Source organism: Schistocerca americana, chromosome 5 (assembly GCF_021461395.2).
Source record: "Schistocerca americana isolate TAMUIC-IGC-003095 chromosome 5, iqSchAmer2.1, whole genome shotgun sequence".
In the NCBI taxonomy this organism is placed as follows: Eukaryota; Metazoa; Arthropoda; class Insecta; order Orthoptera; family Acrididae; genus Schistocerca; species Schistocerca americana.
In genome coordinates this window covers 222072961-222098165 of record NC_060123.1, presented here as the reverse complement: position 1 = coordinate 222098165, position 25205 = coordinate 222072961, and the positions used below count along the sequence as shown (strand labels likewise).

The window sequence follows — 25205 nt, the reverse complement described above, 5'->3', positions numbered from 1 at the left end:
CAGAATGGTGAAAGCCCTTTCGCTAAGAAAAGAAAAAAAATATATAGCGCTACTGAACTGAACAAAGTCGGTATTTTCTCCGAAGTCTCTGAACTAAGGTTAACAAATCCAAGACCAAAATTCAAACATATAGCCTGCTATAAGTGAATTCTTGTTTTCAGTCCATCAACTGTTACGAAAATATAATGTAAATAAAAGTTTGAATTGAAGCAAAACACTTCTTTCACCTAATTGGTATATCTTTTCCTCTTCAAGCTCATTACCAGAACTTTCTCTTCTTTCCCATCGACAAAATAAGGACAAGAACATAATCATTTTCAGTATTAATTTAGCTTCTAAAGAGTCCTCCAGCAAACGGCTTCTCTCATCTAATCATCTGTTCCTCAGGAGGCTCAAAAGTCTTTCCCTGATGGCACTAGAGTGAGGTACAGGAAGCACATAACAGACAGCTTGAAACAAATTCTCAGACTTTGCACGACAGCGCAAAAACGGCATCCACTTTTCATCATTCTGCAGATTAAAAAAGCTCTTCCCGTCTTCTTTGATAACGGCACTTTATTGAACACATTCTGTGAAAATCAAATCTTCAGTAACACAAAGCTCTCACCGCGAAGTCCGTACTAAGAATTTTGTAGCTGAGTGTTGTTTCTTTGGCAATGAACATGGTTAGAAGTCTCTGTACAGATTTTATACAAAATCAAAACGCTTGTTAAAGTAGCTACAGTTATCAAAATTATGCGACACCATAAGTAACTGGTAGCTTCTCGTTTGAATGTTTTGGTATGATCGTCATTTATTGACACATAATCATTATGTAAAATGTTATCCATTTTTTGCGATCGGAATCTTTATGTATGCCGACAAAATTCAATCAAGAGTCATGTTTTCAACAATCTGGATACTTGCAGAGCTGGTTCTGAAACGCTTTTCCACACAAGCAAATTATCATTTGGCGCCACCTCCCCTTCTCACGACCACTTTCACCCAAGCCTGTTTTCGCTCCTAACTGTAGTACAAACTGCGTGCAAGTCTTGAACTTTCGGGTACCTCTCTCAGTATGGCGTCCCCAGCTGCTGCTACTAACTGTGTTGCATCCTATACAGGAAATGGTGTCTCTGGCGCCCCTCCCAGCTTGGCGCCCCAACAGACACAAGCTGTCGCTGGGGCCTTAAACCGCCCTGAATAACAGGCAACCGTGCATCACACACAGCATATCCCGATCCAGTAGCATCAGAGCCCTACAGATGTTAGAGTGTACTAACCTAGCCCGTCCGGTTAGCCATTCGGTCAAACGCACGGCTTTCTGGCCTGGGAAGGAGTGCCTGGTCCCCGGCGGACTTGTGTCGAGGTCTGGTGAGCCGGCCAGTCTTTGGATGGTTTTTAGGCGGTTTTCCATCTGCCTCGGCGAATGTGGGCTGGTTCTCCTTATTCTGCCTCAACTACAATATGTCGGCGATTGCTGCGCAAATAAGTTCTCCACGTACGCGTACACCACCATTACTCTATCAAGCAAACATAGGGGTTACACTCGTCTGTTGTGAGACGTTCCCTGGGAGATCCACCGGGGGCCGAGCCGGACAATAACCCTAAAAGAGTGGTTTGGTGTGGGGCGGCGGAGGGGTGAAGTGGACTGCGGTAGTCGTCGTCAGGCTGTGGACCACTCCGTCGTTTCCAGGCCCCCGCCTAACATACAATAAATACAATAATAACCTAAGATAGGGAACTAAGGATTGTAAATTAATATTTAATGCTTTTTGACATAAAACAGTTACATCTTGCAAACTTAACTTGACAAAAACCTTTCAAAACTACGACAGTCGGTATTATTGCATGCATTTCAGCAGAACTCTGGGTTCGAAATAGTTTGGCTCTATAGACAACAAAAAAAGATTGAAGTGTCATTGCTGCTCCACCAGTTATCTCCAAACTGCATTCTTCGATGTGTATACTACACAGGGAATATCCAACAGCTGCTCCTTAATTTCTGCTGACTGAACAATTCTTTTTCGAGATACTTTTCCCTCTCTTCGTGGCCTGAATGACTCAATTTCTTATAAGCTTCTGTCCTTTGTGATAAATTTCTTCCAGTGAAGATGACGACTGTTGCAAATGCACACATCAAAAAAAGTTTTGAATCGCCCTGGTTCCGAGAGTTCGGGAACCTTTACAGAAAATTGGAATGGAGATCGACATAAACATCATTTCCGCCCTTTTTATTGCTCATTAAAACCACACACTGCATGTTGTACCAACATGGTGGTCCATGGTGGTCCAGATCGCTGTATCCACCAGTGCCTCTAATACCCAGTAGCATGTCCACTTGCATTGATGCAGGCCTGTATTCGTCATGGCATACTATCCACAAGTTCATCAAGGCACTGTTGGTCCCGATTGTCCCACTCCCCAATGGCAGTTCGGCATAGATTCCTCAGAGTGGTTGGTGGGTCACGTCGTCCATAAACAGCCCTTTTCAGTCTATCACAGGGATGTTCAATAGGATCCATGTCTGGAGAGCATGCTGGCCACTGTCGTCGAGCATTGTTGTTATCCTGAAGGAAGTCATTCACAGGATGTGCACGATGGGCGCGCGAATTGTCGTCCATGAAGACGAATGCCTCGCCAGTATGCTGCCGATATGGTATGCACTATCGGTCGGAGGATGGTGCTCACGTATCGTACAGCCAGTACGGCGCCTTCCATGACCACCAACGGCGTACGTCGGCCCCACATAATGCCACCCCAAAACAGCAGGGAACCTCCACCTTGCTGCACTCGCTGGCAGTGTGTCTAAGGCGTTCAGCCTAACTGGGTTGCCTCCAAACACGTCTCTGACGATTGTCTGGTATAGGCATATGAGACACTCATCGGTGAAGAGGACGTGATGCCAATCCTGAGCAGTCCGTTCGGCATCTTGTTGGGCCCATCTGTACCGCGCTGCATGGTGTGGTGGTTGCAAAGATGGACCACGTCATGGGCGTTGGGAGTGAAGTTGCGCCTCATGCAGCCTATTGCGCACAATTTGAGTCGTAACACGACGCCCTGTGGTTGCACGAAAAGCATTATTCAACATGGTGGCGTTGCTGTCAGTGTTACTCCGAGCCATAATCCGTAGGTAGCGGTTACCCACTGCAGTAGTAGCCCTTGGGGGGCCTGAGCGAGGTATGCCATCGACAGTTCCTGTCTCTCTGTATCTCCTCCATGTCCATGCATGGTTGTTTACACCTTTGGGCGGGTTTAGTGACATCTCTGAACAGTCGAAGGGACTGTGTCTGTGATACAGTATCCACAGTCAACGTCTGTCTTCAGGATGGCTGTGAGCACTATGGGACTTAACATCTGAGGTCATCAGTCCCCTAAAACTTAGAACTACTTAAACCTAACTAACCTAAGGACATCACACACATCCATGCCCGAGGCAGGATTCGAACCTGCGACCGCAGCGGTCGCGCGGCTCCAGACTGTAGCGCCTAGAACCGCTCGGCCATTTCGGCCGGCTGTCTTCAGGAGTTCAGGGAACCAGGGTGACACAAAACTTTTTTTTTTATGTGTGTATTTTCTCATTGCATTCGTTTCACTTTCTGGGCACATCTTGCTCAACCAACATTAAATAAATGCCTACAAGTTTACATAAGGAAAAGTCTTCCATCATGATGATTCACTGTGGACGCATGACAGATGACAGTGTATTTATTTTCAAACCAGCTTCGCCTACATCGACATGGCAGGCAGTTGGTTCTTACAAAACGTCAGCAGTGTACCAAAAAGTGCCTCACTCGAGTAGCACAGCGACGGCTCATGCCCACTTAAGTCACCTGTGGCGTCAGAGATAAGTGCTGTAGTCAGACATGGCACTGCTGTGCTGGAACATACGTAGCCCTACTACTGCTACTACTATTATTATAAGATCGAGTGAAGTATTATGATATCAGAGATACACTGATCAGCCAAAACAGTATGATCACTGGTGACCGCGACATTGGATGCCGCCTGGTGACTCTGCAGGCACGTGACGCTGTAACAAAATTATGTAAATAGAGCAGAAGTGGAAGAGGGATCACCCTAGCGAAGATATGGGCTGGGAATGGGGAGATTCGTTGAGATAAGCGACTTTGATTAAAGAAGATTATTATTACACAGATCCTGTAAATTAAGAATCTCGAAAACGGCGAAACTGTTCGAATGCTCACGCGCTACTGTTGTGAGCATCTACGGAAAGAGGTGGATGGACCGTGAAACTATCATTACGCGCTAAATATTTGGGCATCCACGACTCTTCACAAAACGTGGGGTTCGGAGGCTTGTATGCTCTGCAAAGCATGATAAATGGTGATCTGTGGTGTCTCTACTAAAAGAGCATAATGCTGGAGTATGCACAAGTGTTTTGGAGCACACCATTCATCGTGCATTGTTGAACATGGAGGTCCACAGCAGACCACCCCTATGTGTTCAAATGTTGACCCAACGACATACTCAGTTAGGACTGCAATGGGTACAGGACTGTCGGGATTCGACTGTCGATCAATGGAAACGTGTCGGCTCTTCGGGTGTTCACATTTTTGCTACACTAAGTTTCAGGTCGTCTCCACAAACGCCGTTATTGAGGTGGACGGTGGCTCGAAACGTGCAGTGCACCACGGACGCAGGCTGGTGGGAGCAGTATTATGCTGTGGGAGACGTTCTCCTGCACTTGCATGGAACCTGTGGTAGTAATCGAAGATACGCTGACAACTGTGAACCACCTGCATCCCTCCATGCTTGATGTCTTCCCCGACGCCGATGTCACTTTTTAGCAGTAAAATTATTCGTGTCTCGGAAACAAGAATCGTGCCACAGTAGTTTGAAGAGCATTATAGTGAATTCATGTTGATGTCTCTGTCACCAAATTTGCCTGATATAAATCCTATGGTATCCATCTGGGTCGCTATGGGGCGCCATCACCGTGTACCCAAATCAGCGGCCCGTTATTTACGCGAATTAGGTGACCTGTGCATAGACATCTAATGCCACATACATTCACAGCACCCCACTCCGTCCTCAGGCCACAAGTGGCCTACCGGGACCATCCGACCGCCGTGTCATCATTCGAGGAGGATGCGGATAGGAGGGGCGAGTGGTCAGCACACCGCTCTCCTGGTCGTTATGATGGTATTCTTGACCAAAGCCGCTACTATTCGGTCGTTAGCTCCTCAATTGGCATCACGAGGCTGAGTGAACCCCGAAAAATGGCAACAGCGCATGGTGGCTGGATGGTCACCCATCCAAGTGCCGGCCACGCCCAACAGAGCTTAACTTCAGTGATCTCACGGGAACCGGTGTATCCACTGCGGCAAGGCCGTTGCCCACATACATTCACAGACCTACCAACAAACTGTTAGATCCCTGATACGCAGAATCAGTGATATATTTCGTTCCAAACACGGACAAACAAGCTATTAAGCAGGTTGTCATAATGTTTTGGTTCACCTGTGTAACTGACGCCGTTATACGTGAACATATATACTAGACATCTACGCGAATAACAAGTCCTTTCCGTATCAGTACTGCCTCCGAAAGTCTCTTATCTGCATGTGCATGATCTCAATGCATTCGGTACGATGAAGTTCTGATGGCAGGCGAAAGTCTGAAATTTTTGTCTGCTGAAGTTGAGAGTCGTAATGTACATTCCATACACTAAGAACGTTGAGAGCGATCATGGCCACATTTTAATACAACATAGTTTGCCATATTCTTAATACATTCCGTTTGTTATAACTCTCTGTCGTAACTGCTCAATCGCATTTTGTGAAACTTTCTGCGGAATGTTTCCTCAACCTCGGAAACTTAAAGACGTCAGGAGGGCACCATATCGCCACCGTTAGCATTTACAGCTCAAGGCTACTCCTCTTTCAAACCAATATCATTATCAATCACTTGTAATGCACAAATGGACGAAACTGAGCCACAGAGTAATTACACTGAGGTGGTATGGTCAGCCAGATACCTCTTAATATCGTGTCGGACCTCCTTTTGCCCTGTGTACTTCTGCAACTCGACGTGGCATGGGGTCAACAAGTCGTTGGAAGTCCCATGCAGAAATAATGAGCCACGCTGCCTCTCTAGCCGTCCATAATTGCGAAGGTGTTGCCAATGCAGGATGTTGGGCACGAACTGACCTCTCGATTAAGTACCATAAATGTTTGACGGGATTCATGATGGGTGATCTGGGTGGTCAAATTCACTCGAATTATCTAGAACGTTCTTCAAACCAATCGTGAACAACTGTGGGCCAGTAACGTGACATCGTTGTTTGGGAACATGAAGTCCATGAATGGCTGCAAAAATTATCCGAGTAACCGAACATAACCGTTCCCAGTCAATGATCGGTTTAGCTGGATCAGAGAGCCCAGTCCATTTCACGTAAACCCAACACATACCATTATGGAACCACAATGAACTTGGACAGTGCCTTGTTGACAACTTGGGTGCGTGTCTTCGTAGGGTCTGCGGCACGCTCGAACCCTACCATTAGCCCTTACCGACTGAAATCGGTACTCATCTGACCAGGCCACGGTTTTCCACTAGTCTTGCGTCCAATCGATATGGTCATGAGCCCAGGAGAGGCGCTGCAGGCGATGTCGTGCTGTTAGCAAAGGCATTCGTGTCGGTCGTCTGCTACCATAGACCCTTAACACCACATTTCGTCGCACTTTCCAGAACGATACGTTCACCGTGCCTCTCACAATGATTTCTGCGGTTATTTCACGCAATGGTGCTTTCTGTAAGCTCTGACAACTCTACACAAACGCCGCTGCTCTCGCTTGTTAAGTGAAGACCGTCGCCCATTGCGTTGTCCGTTGTGAGAGGTAATGCCTGAAATTTGGTGTTCTCGATACACTCTTGAACTGTGGCTCTCGGAATATTGAATTCCCTAACGATTATCGAAATGAAATGTCCCATGCGTTTAGCTCCAACTACTATTCTGCATTCAACGTCTGTTAATTCTCGTGCGGCCATGATCATGTTGGAAACATTTTCAGCAGAATCAACTGAGTATAAATGAGAGCTCCGTCTATGCACTACTTTTTTTATACCTTGTGTTCAAAATGGTTCAAATGGCTCTGAGAACTATGGGACTTAACATCTATGGTCATCAGTCCCCTAGAACTTAGAACTAATTAAACCTAACTAACCTAAGGACAGCACACAACACCCAGCCATCACGAGGCAGAGAAAATCCCTGACCCCGCCGGGAATCGAACCCGGGAACCCGGGCGTGGGAAGCGAGAACGCTACCGCACGACCACGAGATGCGGGCAACCTTGTGTACATGATACTTCCGCCATCTGTATACGTGCATATCGTTATCCCATGACTTTTATCATCTCAATGTACTACTGCTAATATCCATAGATATAGCCTGGACATCCGCATCGGTGCAGGCTTTTATCTGCAAAATCAGATATCAACAAACATATCTGCGGGTATCTGCGCTTGAACGGACTTCCATATAAAGCCTTACTACTCAAGCACATCGCTCATTCCATCTCTCACACCACCTTAATTATTCATTTCAGACCTCTGACATCTGATCTCTAGATACTCAAACTATAATTTTGAGTTCTGTCTGTTTTACCAAACCATAAACTGCTTCTTATGTTCTTCCCAATACATTTCAAGAGATTTGTGCCACCATCAGTGAATTACCATTATTTTACAGAAAATTTAAAATTTCATTGCTTGCTACTACTATTCTTGGTTACGTTTTAATGTACTCTAATCTAATTTAGATGATTCAGTTACACGATACACGGAGCAAGAAAAGTGAGTCATATATAATGTGCACGAATTGATGAACATTCCGAATTAAAGGTGTGTGGAGAATATTTCCAAGAAAATAACTTGCTGAAGGAAGCCACCAGAGATCATTTCATTGATAGCACTATCGTTCTTTCGAATGACCTTTCTGCTGCTTAGTTCTCGGATTCACACAGTTCCTCAGAAGAGATCTATTAAAGAATAATAAATTACATTCTTGTTCTTTCTCCTCTCCAAAGTTGTTAATACTTTTACCTCCATCCGCTTCCTTTCCTGTCGGCCTCCTCTTTGCTCCCTTTCCCCGACAATTTATCGATACGATGGAGATGAGTCAAGCAGTACACAGTAACTGTGCTGGTGTGTGTGTCAATGATAGTTGTGAGGGAAGAGAAGACCCATATTTTCTGATTAGTACTGAAACTAACACGCAGAGCTGATTAATACTCAAATCTTGACGTACTAAAAACTGAAAGAGACTTCATAATTTCACAGATGTGCACTGAAAGTGGCTTTGCTATAACATACCTCACAGTTTCATGAGAATAAACTGCCTAACAAAAAAGTGAAGCATCAAAAAGACATGGTTGGATCACAGTGTAACTTCGTACATGTACACATCATCGGCAGTAATGTAAATGTTGTAACCGATAAATTAAAAGTTTTTACAACACAACTTTTATTTACGTGAGTACACATGGAAATGACTGAATAACACCGAAAAGTCACAATCACAAGGCCAGTAAGAATTTCCTACTAGAGGCAACAAAAGATAACTTCTAAGTTTCCCGCAAGAGTCCGTGGTAACACACATACACTTAATTCCAAGTCTTATTCTGATGGCGAAGACGTAGTCTGCCGTGGAGACGTCCTTGAGGTCGGTATTCGACGTGAACTGACGTCCGGTTTTTTTTTTCCTTTATTGATTTTCAATTCCCCCCCCCCCCCCCCGAAGGGGGCGGGCTGGCAGCAGCTTAGTACGCTGCTCTACAGCCTACAGACTTTTATTTTAAAAAACGGAAGAAGAAAAGAAACAAGAAAAACAGGCGATAAAACAGTGACGTCAAGTGTAAAATGGCGGAAAAATGCGGAAAGTTAAAACAGAAAGCAAAAGGGGTTGGCAACGTTAATAAAAGACACAGGAATCAGACAAGGAACATAGTACACACACAATTAAAAAAAAAAAAAAATACACGGCGACAGTCTGGTTTCTGTTCGCAAGAGATAAAAGGCACACCCAGCGACAGTATGATGGCCGTTCGCAACACTTCCCAAAAAACACAACACGGAACACTCACTGTAAAACACTCACTGTAGAACACTCACTATAGAACACTGCACGAAAGTGGCGGCACAAAGATGACACTCCCGAGTCAAAGGCCCAAAAGGGGGGGGGGGGACCTGGAGGAGGGGGAAGAACAAGGAGGGAGGAAGGAAAAAAACGAAAAAGGGGGGGAACCAAGGAGGGAGAGGATTAATAAAGGGGGAGAAGGGCTGACGCGAGAGGGAATGAGAGGAGGCAGAGGAGGGAAATGTAAAAGGACTCGGGGGAGAGAAGGGGGCAAAGAGAGGGGAGGTGGAGAAGAAAGAGGATGGAAAGGGGGGAGATGGAGCCTGGGAAAAGGACAGAGGAAAGGAGGGGGAGTGAGGATCAGAGTTGATAGGAGGGATAAATGGAGGGAGAGAGGGCATCATCTGGGAGGGGGAGTTGATGGAAGCCACCTTGGGAAAGGAAATGTAGGGTGTAGAGATGGAGGGTAGGGGGGACACAACAGTGAAGACTTGGCAGGGGGTGGGGATGGGAGAGGAGAGGAGCAACCAGGGGGTGAGGGAGTTCAAGGCGGCGGGAGGTGTAGAGGATGTGGATATGTTCGAGGAGTAGGAGCAGATGGGGGAAAGGAATGAGATCATAGAGGATCTGTGTGAGGGACGGGAGGCGTATACGGAAGGCGAGGCGGAGTGCATGACACTCTAGGATCTGGAGGGGGGGCAGACATCCAGGGAGGACTGGCATAACAGAGGATGGGATGGATTAAGGATTTGTAGGTGTGGAGGATGGTAGAGGGGTGCAACCCCCATGTCCGGCCAGAGAGGAGTTTGAGGAGTCAGAGGCAGTTGTGGGCTTTGGATTGGATGGAGCGGAGATGAGGGATCCAGGTGAGGTGACAGTCAATGGTGAGGCCAAGGTAGGTGAGGGATGGGGGTGAGGTGGACAGGACGGGCGCAGACAGTAAGGGAGAAATCCAGGAGCCGGAAGGAGCGAGTGGTACCACCTACGATGATTGGCTGGGTCTTGGAAGGATTGAGTTTCAGGAGCCACTGGTTACACCATGCAGCAAAAAGGTCAAGGTGATTCTGGAGAAGGCGTTGGGACCGTTGGAGGGTAGGAGCGAGGGCGAGGAATGCGGTGACATCAGCATATTGCAAGAGGTGTACTGGAGGGGGGGGGGGGGGGTTGGGGCATATCTGCAGTGTACAGGAGGTAGAGGAGAGGGAAGAGGACAGAGCCCTGGGGCACACCTGCAGAGGGGTAGAAGGTGTGGGAATTGGCATTATGGATGGTAACATAGGAGGGGCAGTGGGAGAGGAAGAAGGTCATCAGACGGATGTAGTTGATAGGAAGGGCGTAGGTTTGGAGACGTCCAGTGCTGGTTCTAACCTTTAAATAGTATTGGCCAGCCAGTCTGATGTTGGTGTAGTAATACTTCCTGAAAGCCATCTCGAACTCCCTCTGCAGGAAGTAGTACGCAGAATGTCTGTTTCCAAAACAGCCGATGTTTACCATTGCTTACGCCTTGGGCATAGACAACCTTGGTCCTGTGTGGTGTTAGATGTGTTGCTGGCCCGCAGGGGCTACCTTGACGACGGCGGAACAGTAAATGATTAGAAGCTGCAGTTCTCTGTGACAAGTAAGAGCAGCCATCAATGTGCACTTAATATGGGTCCTGCTTATTGCTGTTACCAGAACCTGGTAGGGTATACAGGGACAACAAAATGCAGGGACGTATTCCTGACTGGAAATGGACGAAAAAAGGCCCTATGAATGTGTGTCCACAAATGCATCGCTACCACAGTAGGTGGCGCTGATGAATAACAGTTCCTCTGACTACGTGTCGTATGTACCTTGTGTGTGTTGGAAGCTGTGTGACTGAAGCAGCATAATCTAAGTAGAAGAATGGTCCGGTACTCATGTCGAGAACAAGCTGAGTTGGCATTTGTGAATGGTCAGGCAGATGGGAACGGTCGAGAGGCAGCACAGCTATACCAAAACAAGTGCCCTCACATAAACCAAACACATCACACAAAATTTCAATCCCTTTCGGGAGTTGTATGATCGTCGGTCGTTACTGAGAGACGAATGTACACGGAGGTGATGGACTGGATGTACGCCAGATGTGAAGGACCGGGTTCTACAGGATATTGAGACGAACCCTAGTACAAGCTCCAGGAAAGTGGCCCGCCAACATGGTGTAAGCCAAAGTACGATAATGTGTATCCTGCATGACAACCAATGGTATCCCTTCAACACAGAAAGAACACACTGCGCATTGCCAGAGGAACTGCCATTCGTCAGATCTGTCTACGATGGGAATGATGCATTTACAGACACGTGTCCATAGGGCCTTTTTTCCTCCATCCGTCCCTACAATTTGTCGGTTTTATTAATGTTCATCCTGTATGAGGGGTGTGAACAGCGAGAGATGTTCGCTGTGAAGGACACAGAGATGCCGTGCACTCGTGTTGGACAGCCTTATCTGCACCTGACAGAGTTGAAAGGGGGCTTATTGTGGGTCTCCATTTGGCCGACTGGTCGAATCGTACACTATCCAGATTTGTTGAGCATTTGGATGTGATGGTAACCTGTTATTGAACTCTATGGGGACATGAGGGCAGGCGGTACGGCTCTGGTCGACCACATCTGATTGCCAAAAGGGAGGATCGTTAGCGCCTTCACATCTACACCTGCTATCTGAGAAAAAGAATGTGCTGCCTGCAACATTCCGTCATCCCACACCGTTCGTTGGAGACTAGCAGCAGCAGTGCTAGAGAATTACTGTGCCGTCTCATTCACAGGTTGCCGTCAACAGCACAACACAAACAGCTACGTTAGGAGTGGTGCCGCCACCGGGAAGGATACATTGTTGATGATTGTCGTCGCACTGTGTTCAACAAAGAGACGCGGTCCTGCAGTACCTCAGATGATCATCATCGGCGAGTATGGAGATGACTTAGAGAGAGGGGCAGCAGTTTTAGCCCTGAGGTCATGGTGTGGGGAGCCATCAGGTACAACTAGAGGTCACAGCTGGTAGTGACTGAGGGTTTTCTAACAGCACAACAGCTCGTCACAAACCTGCTGTGTTCTCTTGTGTTACTTCTCATGCAACATTATCGTGCTGCCATTTTTCAGCAGGATAACGCTCGCCCGCACGAGTCTCTGTGAACTGTCTGCATATGTTGAGATACCACCGTAGCCAACTGGATCCCCAGATGTCTTGCCGATAGAGTATGTGTGAGACGAGCTCGGACTGAAAAGAACTTGAACGTCAACTCCGTTCCAGTGGCAGTATCCACGATATCAAGGACCATTTACAACAGGTGTAAGCCAAATTGCCTCAGGATACAATGGATTTATGACACCCTTCCCAACTGAATCAACGAGTGCATCCAGGCCAGAGAGGACACAATGTCATAATGGTAAGTGGGCTCATACTGCTAAGTTCTTTGTAAATATAACTCCGTTTTGTAATCACCGAAATAACATCTCATAAACACTCAACCCACGAAGTTTCATTTCGTTCCGACCTCCGATTGTGGGTGCTTCAGTTTCTTTTTTATCAGGCAGTGGACATTAATATGGAAATGCTCAAGAATGGAGCTATGGTAGCTATTTCATTGCAGCATTTTCAAAACGTTGCTTGGCATGTGAATTTGCACTCACAATAACTTTTTAAGAAAAGACATCACCCGGTTTTCGTGCTAAAGCCGTTATTGCTGTATGCTATCTTCCAATTTCAATTATTACGTTGTTTTCAAGCGAGCGCTTGTAGCACGTTGTGCACACAACTCTAGCAAACACCACTGCTCTCTGTCCTTAAATTAAGGCCATCAGCCAGTGTGTTGTCCGTGGTGAAAGGTAATACCTGAAATTTAGTATTCTGGGCACACTGTTGTTACCGTGGGTTTCAGAATTTTGAATTCCCTAACGATTTTCAAAATGGACTGTCCCATGCGTCTAGCTCCATCTACCACTCCGCTTTCAAGGTTGCTAATTCGCGTCGTGCAGCCATAATCACGTCGAAATGCTTTTCACATGAATCACCTGAGTATAAATGACAGGTCCACCAACGCACTGCTCTTTTACACCTTGTGTACGCTATGCTACCGCGATCTGTATATGTACAGGGTTATTACAAATGATTGAAGCGATTTCACAGCTCTACAATTACTTTATTATTTGAGATATTTTCACAACGCTTTGCACACACATACAAAAACTCAAAAAGTTATTTTAGGCATTCACAAATGTTCGATATGTGCCCCTTTAGTGATTCGGCAGATATCAAGCCGATAATCAAGTTCCTCCCACACTCGGCGTAACATGTCCCCATCAATGAGATCGAAAGCATCGTTGATGCAAGCTCGCAGCTCTGGCACGTTTCTTGGTAGAGGAGGTTTAAACACTGAATCTTTCACATAACCCCACAGAAAGAAATCGCATGGGGTTAAGTCGGGAGAGCGTGGAGGCCATGACACGAATTGCTGATCATGATCTCCACCACAACCGATCCATCGGTTTTCCAATCTCCTGTTTAAGAAATGCCGAACATCATGATGGAAGTGCGGTGCAGCACCATCCTGTTGAAAGATGAAGTCAGCGCTGTCGGTCTCCAGTTGTGGCATGAGCTAATTTTCCAGCATGTCCAGATACACGTGTCCTGTAACGTTTTTTTCGCTGAAGAAAAAGGGGCCGTAAACTTTAAACTGTGAGACTGCACAAAACACGTTAACTTTTGGTGAATTGCGAATTTGCTGCATCAATGGGTGAGGATTCTCTACAGCTCAGATTCGCACATTGTGTCTGTTCACTTCATCATTAAGAAAAAATGTTGCTTCATCACTGAAAACAAGTTTCGCACCGAACGCATCCTCTTCAATGAGCTGTTGCAACCGCGCCGAAAATTCAAAGCGTTTGACTTTGTCATCGTGTGTCAGGGCTTGTAGCAATTGTAAACGGTAAGGCTTCTGCTTTAGCCTTTTCCGTAAGATTTTCCAAACCGTCGGCTGTGGTACGTTTAGCTCCCTGCTTGCTTTATTCGTCGACTTCCGCGGGCTACGCGTGAAACTTGCCCGCACGCGTTCAACCGTTTCTTCTCTCACTGCAGGCCGACCCATTGCCCGTTGATTTTCCCTTACAGAGGCATCCACAAGCTTTAAACTGCGCATACCATCGCCGAATGGAGTTAGCAGTTGGTGGATCTTTGTTGAACTTCGTCCTGAAGTGTCGTTGCACTGTTATGACTGACTGATGTGAGTGCATTTCAAGCACGACATACGCTTTCTCGGCTCCTGTCGCCATTTTTTCTCACTGCGCTCTCGAGCGCTCTGGCGGCAGAAACCTGAAGTGCGGCTTCAGCCGAACAAAACTATGTATCTGTAGTATGTCGTGACCATATGTCAATGAATGGAGCTACAGTGAATTTATGAAATCGCTTCAATCATTTGTAATAGCCCTGTACAGATCGCTATCCCATGACTTTTGTCTAGCTCAGTGTAAATCCAGGGTCTTAACCAGTGCGCCACTTCTTTCGGTAACTAAATGACATTGCATCGAAAAGGAAACTAAAAAAAAAAAAAAAAACAGAAATACGTTCCCTTAAAACAAGAACGTGCATTTAATTTTACTTACCTGCTACAAACCCTCTAGCAAGCGATCTGTCTGTTTCAAGCATCTTTGGCCAACGTAGTGCAAGCAGGCTGGTAAGACTCGCCTAAAATCGTCCCAGCGTGCGACCTGCAAAATAATTAACTGAACACTGTCATCTTACAGTCAGTACATGATCTGCCGTTTTAAACAGCTGTCAAAATAATGAAAACACTGTTGCTGATGACAGCGATTTGCATGCAAAAAACTTATGAACTGTTTCCAATCTAATTGTGTACCACTCGTCAAACAGTGTAGCTCCTACCGTAAGACTTATTTCCTCTGACAGGAGTCGGTCAGAGCCGATGAGATTGCTTTTGGAAACATTTGGCCGGCCGGGGTGGCCGAGCGGTTCTAGGAGCTACAGTATGAACCGCGCGACCGCTACAGTCCCAGGTTCGAATCCTGCCTCGGTCATGGATGTGTGTGATGTCCTTGGTTAGTTAGGTTTAAGTAGTTCTAAGTTCTAGGGGACTGATGACCTCAGAAGTTAAGTCCCATAGTGCTCAGAGCCATTTGAACCATTTGGAAACATTTCAGTTGCTCTGGCACCAACTGGTTGATTGTAGCACACCTTATCTACTAGGTTGACTTACTTGATTACGAGGCGTTGCAGCTTTAACAATGTGGGGCTTTTTCAATCGAGATCGTATGCAGTCTTTCAACTTTGGTCAGTCAGAGTCAATGGGAGTCAGGGCAGTGGTGTTAAGACATACCCGGCAAGGAGCAGTAATCTACACGACACGAGACAATAACGTAGATGCGGAGAAAATGTGATCCACATCTACATCTACATCAACATGATTACTCTGCAATTCACATGTAAGTGCTTGGCAGAGGGTTCATCGAACCACAATCATACTATCTCTCTACCATTCCACTCCCGAACAGCGCGTGGGAAAAACGGACACATAAACCTTTCTGTTCGAGCTCTGATTTCTCTTATTTTATTTTGATGATCATTCCTACCTATGTAGGTTGGGCTCAACAAAATATTTTCGCATTCGGAAGAGAAAGTTGGTGACTGAAATTTCGTAAATAGATCTCGCCGCGACGAAAAAAGTCTTTGCTTTAATGACTTCCATCCCAACTCGCGTATCATATCTGCCACACTCTCTCCCCTATTACGTGATAATACAAAACAAAAATAAAGTGCATTAACTATTAATAAATGTGAAGAGATTGTGACAGGAACTTGTTAAAGAAGCAGCATTGCGACTAAAAGTGAGACAGATAATGAACAACAACTTATTACTTATAAGAGAAGATGATTTGTTTCAAACGATGTTTAAATTACACGATGTTTAATCTAAATCTATTAGTTTAATGATGTGTGCTAAAGTCAAGGTAAACAGTAAATTCTCTTCTATAGGAGATACATAAGCCACGTTGACTTTTTCTCTACCTCTCTCTTATACAAGTTTTAAGCAAGTGAATGTTTTTAAAACCTGTTTTGAACTTCATCATGTAAGAGAGTAAATTTAAAAATCGTTTTACATACTTTGACTTCGCTCACCTCTTAGCAAAACAGTTTGGCTGTTAGTAAGCCACCTTGTAAGAGGTCTAAACATCAAATAACAATTTGCAAATTCTTTCCACGACAAACACATTGTTGTACTTATTACAATATACCCCGTTTGTTTTTTGTAACGCTACCGTTTTTAGATGTGTAGCCATTATATACTAAGTAATATTTAACGTAACATACTGGATACTGCTGATGTCAACAAATTACTTCTGTTCTGATTCGCTGCCACATTTTCCAGTCTGAGATGGAGTGCAAGCACTCAATCAACATCTAGCCAGTTACTTCCGACAGGACGCTATTTACATCATGTATTTATAATATGCTATCGGCAATACACAATCACTTCTCTGCGCGATAGCAATGGAAATACAATCGATGGCAGTGCTGTTGAAGCACTAACTAAACACAGGTTTCTGAAACGTCTCCACAAAAGAAGAATAAAGTAAATATTGCAGAATTCGAATCAAGAGCAGCTGCCAACATGAGTGACTCAGAAGTAGATATTCTCGGAGTAGTGAAGCAACTTAAATCACTTAATAAAGGCAAGTCTTCCGGTTCAAACTGTATACCGATTAGGTTCTTTTCTGAGCAAGCTGACGCAGCAGCTCCACACTTAACAATCACATACAAACGCTCTCTCGACGAAAGATCCGTACCCAAAGATTGGGAAGTTACAGTTCACGCCAATATTCAAGAAAGGCAACAGGAATCGTCCAATAAATTACATTCCCATAACATTACCGTCAACATGCAACTGGATTTTGGAACATATATTCTGTCCGCACATTATGAATTACGTCGCAGAGAACGGTCTATTGACACACAGTCGACAGGGATTTAAACATAGTTCTCGTGAAACACTTCACACGAAGTGTCGAGTGCTATCGACAAGGGATTTCAAATTGATTCCATATTCGTAGATTCCCAGAAGGCTTTCGACACAGTGCCTCACAAGCGGCTTGTAATCAAATTGCGTGCTTATGGAATATCGTCTCAGGTGTGCGACTGGATTCGTAACTTCCTATCAGAGAGGTCACAGTTATTAGTAGTTGACGAAAAGTCATCGAGTAAAGCAGAAGTGATTTCTGGCGTTCTCCAAGGTAGTGTTAATAGGCCCTCTGCTGTTCCTTATCTTCATAAACGACTTAAGAGACAATCTGAGCAACAGTCTAAGTTTGTTTGCTGATAACACTGTCGATTACCGTCTACTAAAGTCATCAGAATATCAAAACAAATTGTAAAACGATTTAGAAAAGACATCTGCATAGTGCGAAAATTGCCAATTGATCCTAGATAATGAAAAGTGCGAGGTCATCCATATGTGTGCTAAAAGGAGTCCGTTAAACTTCGGTTACATGATAAAGTAATCAAATCTAAAGGCCATTGTTTCCACTAAATACCTAGGAATTACAATTACGAATAACTTAAATTGGAAAGAACCCATAGAAAACGTCGTGGGGAAGGCGAACCAAAGACTGCGTTTCATTGGCGGAAACCTTCGATATACAGCAGACCTACTAAAGAGACAGCCTACACTACACTTGTCCGTCCTCTTTTGGAGTACTGCAGCTCAGTGTGTGATCCTTACCAGATAGGGTTAAAGGAATACATCGAGAAAGTTAAAAGAAGGGCAGCACGCTTTGGATTATCGAGAAATAGGAGAGAATGCCAGGGGAATAATACGGAATTTGGAGTGGACGTAATTAAAACAATGGCGTTTCTCGTTGCGGCGGAATCTTTACCCGAAATTTAAATCACCAACTTTCTCCTCCGAATGCGAAAATGTTTTATTGACGCCGACCTAAATAGGGAGAAACGATCTTCGAAATAAAACAAGGGAAATCAGAGCTCACATGGAAAGATGCAGGTGTTCGTTTTTCCCTCGCGCTGTTCTGGAGTTGAATAACAGAGAATTATGTGAAGGTGGTTCTATGAACACTTTTCCAGGCACTTAACCGTGATTTACAGAGTATTCATGTAGATGTGAATGTAGATACAAACGAAATTTTCACATTTTAAAAGCTGTTTCCGATGTAATATAACAGACACTTTCAGCTGCAACGTAAGAGTACTTGAAATTATCTGTATCCTCCCACATCAGCAATTTTACTCATGTCTACTCTTATCAGCTACCTTCATTTAATCAAGATTTTCTTTTTGGTTTGCGTTTTAGAAACTATGCTCAACATCCCCAACATTTATTGAAAGTCGTAAGAGTAGTGTAGAAACCAACTATCTGGGCCACTTTGAACTTGAATGACCGTGAAAAGTGCAATGTGCGTCACCTTGTTCATAACAACGGGATCAATGACTTTTGATCTAGACTGTGACCTTGACCTTTATCTTTACCTCGGGATGTAATCATTCCCAAGCTCCTAAACTCCCCTCCGCTTCACTTCCTCCATATTTACAGCCAACCACAGTGCAGTATTAAAAATTAAACAGTCAACCAAAAATCCAAAATGATGGAACTGACCCAACTGTGTTTAATTAAAAATTAAAAACCTCCCCTTCCTCACTCCCCATTCCTCCTATTCCATCCTACCAAAAAATTCAAGATGGGTGAAATAGTTCAAATGTGCTTTATGCCCCATCCACCTCTCCCTGTCTCCAACCAATTACAGCGTAGTATTAAGCATGGAACAGCCAATTGGAAATCCAAGATGGGGGAACCAGCTCAATTGTGATTTGATTTATACCGCTGCGTTCTCTCTCCTACTCCTCTTTCCGGCCAATAAGAGTGTAGTGTTAAAATGATGGGTAAAAATGGCTCAAAGTTGCATTACTTTTGTGATATTTATATAAAACTGGGTAAACACACACAGCATAACGTACCACCAAAATTCTTTGCTCGCTAGTCAGAGCCTAGCATATCAGTGCCATTAAAATGAAAGAGTCAATAACAACGTGTCCTCATGTGAGAGCTCTCAAAAATATCCAATCTACCTGAAACATTTACCAAAAAATACGTCACGTACTTTAAACAGTATATGAAAAGCGTAAAATGGCGAGAATGTTATCAGCTATATTTCCATTATTGAGTACAAAAAGTGGTTTCTGAATTGACTGGCCAGTTGCACCGATAAATTTCATTTGAAGATATATATCATTCTCAATTGAATGTTGGAACAGTTATACGATATTCTCTCTATAAATAATTAAAAACCAACATCTGCTTCTAAAAAGTAACTAACGAGTTAGTAATGCATAGTTGTTGAAGATGAGTTCCACTTTTAAATACTAATCCTCAAAGACCAAAAAAACGTAAAACTTTTTTATATGTAGCACTCTTGGTGTATGACACAATACAGCCTTAAATTAATTATTTTTCACGTCTAAGATGATTGTCAAACGTCACAATACTCTAAAACGCATGAAAAATGCTTCAGGACTGCAAAACAGTGCAGTGTTTACGTCATTTATTACAAAGTTTACAGCCAGTATAACGTTGTTATTTTCCACAAATATCCTCAAATTGGTGACTATACATGATGACTGTGGACTTCAATATACGGGGTTTCCACAAGTGAAATCATGACTTTGGACTCTAATATAAGGGGTCTCCACAAGTCAAGGCTCAGTTTCAAAACACTCTAGAAAATGGACCACTGCTCAGAATGACGTCAAGTTTGAACCGCACATTATTGATGCAAGGGGAAACGTCATGTAACAAGAAAAATTTAACGAAAATTTGACCGATAGATGACGCTCTATGCGTCATAACGTGCATACCAACAGACGCTTGGCACAAGGGTGGGCCTAAATATTCGTCCCAGACGCCCAAATCACTGTCTCCATGAAGAGCCGCGCCCTTCAGGCAAAGCTCTTTTACAAGAACGGTGACTGTGGGCCAGTAGCCCTGCAGAAGTTCCGGAAACTCAGGGATATAAGGAAAATCATTTGTCCGATGTCTGCTAGAGGTCTGGAGAAAATGATTAAAAATTCGAAAATACACGTTCTTTTGAAGTGGAATGTAGTAGGCGAAAGAAAGCAACTGATCCGACATCTGTCGAAATAGTGGCCACAGCATTGCAGTAGGAGTTTAGCGATGGTGTTCAAACATACGGTGCACGGGAAATTGGTCAAACGTTGGACACGTCTGCGAGCACGGTGCATAAAATCCTACAAAACATCCTGCATTATTATCCATACAAAACTATGCATGTTCAGGAGTTTCTTACTGCTGACCTGCCAGAAATACAAACCTTCGTTCTGGAATTTCTTCCTCGCATGGACGTGGACAATGAATGGCCGTTGGACATTCTGTGGACTGACAAAGCCCATTTCCATCTCCAAGGACATGCCAATATGCAGAACTGGAGAATATGGGCAATGGAATATCCGCACAAATATCAGTCGGTATCACTTCATTCTAAAAAAGGTGACTGTGTGGTGTGGGTTGATGGCATCGCTTATCGTAGGCCCGTATTTTCACGAGGAGATGAGCACTGCGGGTCCTGTTACCGGTGTCGCCATTGACAAACACTATGAGAGTTTTTTGTGCACCATCCTCATTCCACTCCTTCAACAGCGTGGATGTGCGGGTAAGATCATTTTTATGCAAGATGGCACTCCTCCGCACATTGCTCAACCAGTGAAGCATCTGCTGCAGAGGCATTTCGGAAATGTTAAAATTATGACCATCATTTCCCTGCAGACTGGCCATCCAGATCACCTGATGTTAATCCGTGTGACCTCTGGCTTCGGAGTTATCTGAAAAATGTTGTATTCAATGCTCCAATTCCGGACGTAGCAGAAGGCACACGTTGCACACCGCATCCTGAACGTGACACCTGAGACACTCCGATCTACATCTACATCTACATCTACGTGGATACTCTGCAAATCACATTTAAGTGCCTGGCAGAGGGTTCATCGAACCACCTTCACAATTCTCTATTATTCCAATCTCGTATAGCGCGCGGAAAGAACGAACACCTGTATCTTTCCGTACGAGCTCTGATTTCCCTTATTTTATCGTGGTGATCGTTCCTCCCTATGTAGGTCAGTGTCAACAAAATATTTTCGCATTCGGAGGAGAAAGTTGGTGATTGGAATTTCGTGAGAAGATTCCGTCGCAACGAAAAACGCCTTTCTTTTAATGATGTCCAGCCCAAATCCTGTATCATCTTCAACTTTTGTGGTCCTGTCCTCCTCAGTTGCGCGTAATATTACGGTATATTGATAATTTTCACTTATGGACCGTCTGACAGCAACTGAATAAAACACAATTTTAGTGCCATACGCGTTTCGCCTTTATTTTCTGCAAGGCACCATCAGTGGCAGGTTGCGTAGACAGTTTCTTACATATTACGTTCCTGTTGCATTTTTGGTGTTGTTCTTCTTCCTATGAGCGCCAATTTGCTGTCTTTTCCGCATTCCACAGCACTATGCACTGAACGCTTGTTTTAATGCAATACTTTGGTTTCTGTTGCCTGTATCATTTCTGTGACACTCTCTCCCATATTTCCCGATAATACAAAACGTGCTGCTTTTCTCTGGACTTTTACGATGTACCCCGTCAGTCCTATCTGGTAAGGAATCCACACCGCGCAGCAGTATTCTAAAACGAGGGCGGACAAGCGTAGTGTAGGCAGTCTCCTTAGTAGATCTGTTATATTTTCCAAGTGTCCTGCCAATAAAACGCAGTCTGTGGTTAGCCTTCCCCACAACATTTTCCTGTGTTCCTTCCAATTTAAGTTGTTCGTAATTGTAATACCTAGGTACTTAACTGAATTTACAAATTTTAGATTAGACTGATTTATAGTGTATCCGAAGTTTAACGAGTTCCTTTTAGCACTCATGTGGATGACCTCACACATTTCGTTATTTAGGGTCAACTGCCACTTTTCGCACCATTCAGATATATTTTCTAAATCGTTCTGCAGTTTGTTTTGATCTTCTGATGACTTTATTAGTCGATAAACGTCAGCGTCATCTGTAAACAACCGAAGACGGCTGCTCAGATTGTCTCCCAAATCGTTTATATAGACAAGGAACAGCAAAGAGCCTATAACACTACCTTGGGGAACGCCAGAAATCACTTCTGTTTTACTCGATGACTTTCCGTCAGTTACTACGAACTGTGACCTCTCTGACAGGAAATCACAAATCCAGTCACATAACTGAGACTATATTCCATAAGTACGCAATTTCATTACGAGCCGCTTGTGTGGTACCGTGTGAAAAGCCTTCCGGAAATCCAGAAATACGGAATCGATCTGAAATCCCTTGTCAATAGCACTCAACACTTCATGTGAATAAAGGGCTAGTTGTGTTTTAAAGGAACGATGTTTTCTAAACCCATGTTGACTGTGTGTCAATAGACCGTTTTCTTCGAGGTAATTCATCTGTTGTGAAACATGTTTCTCGATTCTACTCGTGGCAGAAAACGGTGGGCAGCACACGGAACATGTCTCGCATCAGTCTTAAGACAGTTAGAAAGTTATGACATTTTGCTTTTTATGCGGGTTTTGGCCCCAGGACAATTGAAAACTGATGCCATTTTGTTTTTATGTGATTTTCGACGTCAAGACAATTAAAAACCGATTTTTACCATCCACTGTGCTTCGACCTTGTCGTGGTGGATGGGCTTACCTAACTGACAGTGCCACAACTGTTGACAGCCGAACTTGTGTAGTCATGCACATTGAACAGTCCGGATGGTGTAAACTCAGTCCATAGCCATCGCATTGCGATTCATATGTCATTTGTAGTAGTCGTTGTTCACGTTAAGATGCTTACAGCGGTGCCTATTGGTATAATTTTCGTTAAATGATTCTTTTGTTCCACGACATTTCTCACCTGCATCAATAATACGAGTATGTGTTCAAATTTGATGTCGTTGTGAGCAGTGGTTCTCTATCTGCTGGGTTTTGAAACTTTACATTTAATTATGGACTCAATGTGTATGCCAGGGGAGGGGGTGCGAAGGTAGCGCATCAATAGAAAAATGTAATCGATGACGATTATTCTAAATGACGGGTACCTTGTTGATGTTAAGTACGAAACGTTGTACCATAGGATAAGAAACAAATTAATTATTTTACCTCATGTATGATCCTTCTTAAATGTCGCAATATTCTAAAACGTCTATAAAATGAGTCAGTAAAGCCACGAAGTGTAATATTTACAACAGTATCTAGATACAGCAAGTGTATTCAGTCTGATGATATGTACTGCCATCACCTAAGTTTTTCATTGCCAGTTTAGGAGGAGAGTGAAGATAATTCATCACTAAAAGAAATACAATCGATGTCAGAAATTACAAATGGAGAAAGAAACTGCCGCAGTCGGAACTATGGCTCTCTAAAAAACTGTAATTAACTACACAAACATCTAATAAATATACCACCACTCAAGATGTTAGGAAGGAATAAAGTGTTCTTACCACCTTGATTTTAGGAGGGAAGAATGTGTTTAATTATGATGTATCACTTAAATTGCAGAATGGCATGTTTTGTTTATACACAGTCATGAGACAACCAAAGACAGTGACAGAGATGTGACATCTCCAAAGGCAATGACATGTCGATATCTCAAAAGTAAAAATCTTTGACAAAATAATTTATCATTTATTGTGTTGTATGTAAGACTTCACACATTTTCCAAGCACAATAAAGCCTCAAATTAAAATTCTATGATATAATTTTTATTATTTATTAAAATGCACATCGCTTGCATATTGGCACCTCTGATAATAACTTTAAGATTAAGAAGCACTCATTTGTGTCGATAGGTCGTTAGGCATACCACACTTGCAAGTTCTATGGACCTTTCAACTAAATATTTTCACTTTTAAATTGTCTGTAAAACTTATTAAAGTATAAGCATTTGCATTTTTATCACAATATGCACAATCTCTGCGAAAATTCGTGCAAACTAAATTTGTATTATATGCAATTTTCTCGCATTCTGAAAGCACTCTAGACCTTAAATTATATATTTCTGCTTCTAAATCGCTTGTATTACTTCTTTAGGTATACAGAACTTGCTTTTGGCACTACTTAAATAAATTATACTTTAGTAGAGGACAGTAGTTTCAAATAAGCGCCACATATTAAATTCATCTAACTATTTAAAAATTAGTCGCAATTGAGACTACTGCAAATCTCTCTTACCGCTTAAAATACAATAATATTACTCTCACGTCTACAAATCACCGTAAGTTCGAGATCCTATGCAGGCAAATCAAATATTTCCACAACTAAACTGTCTGTATAACTTATTGAAATATACACAGCTTGCTTAATGACAGAATTAAATGCGTCTACAGCACTATTGCAGATCTAACTTGCATATTTTAGTGATACCGTACTATTTAAGATCCAGTAGCAGGAATCCACCTGGGGCTTGAACACTATTTAAGATCCAGTAACACCTAATGCCTACAAACAACACATAACGCCTAACATCACACGCATAACGCATAAGGCCTGTCACGTAACATACAATACATAGCACATAATGCCCAATGCCTAACACCTAGCGTCTAATCGATAATGTCTAATGGCTAGTGCCTAACAGTTAACTAATAACGCATTATATCTAATGCCTAACGTCAATAATAAGTCTCAAGTTTCGCTAACAGCTTAACAATTTTGGAGGGTTTTCACTATCAAAGCAATTGAAATGGATCAATAAATTTCCGTCAAAGTAACAAGAACATGAGGTTAATCAAAAATGTGTTCACCTCAAGCAACAATCTGCAATTTACATTTTTGAGGTATTTACAATCATCGTCATTTCTCATGTCATAATGGACTCCTAGCCAAGGTATTTTCCTCATGCTTAAGTAAATGACGTTTAACTTCCTGTGCAGATAAAGCAAATGATAGAGATTCCCTCTGGAATTATCTATCTCCACCAGTCTCTAGGATACGACCTCGTCTTATTCCTAATTCCTAAGAAAAATGATCACAAAAGCATATGGAGTTTGGAACTGCAGAAACGAATTCTGGTTAA

The 25205-nt window shown here is 43.5% G+C and overlaps 1 protein-coding gene across 1 annotated transcript in view; it reads right to left on the bottom strand.

Moving 5' to 3' along the window:
* The window catches only part of LOC124616278 (aquaporin TIP2-1-like), a 74293-nt gene extending 59552 nt beyond the window's left edge, over positions 1 to 14741 (bottom strand). Inside the window, exon 1 of the mRNA XM_047144580.1 lies at positions 14699 to 14741. Coding sequence (XP_047000536.1) covers positions 14699 to 14741 — 43 coding nt within the window. The remainder of the gene's footprint in view (positions 1 to 14698) is intronic.
* Between the last annotated feature and the right edge of the window lie 10464 nt (positions 14742 to 25205).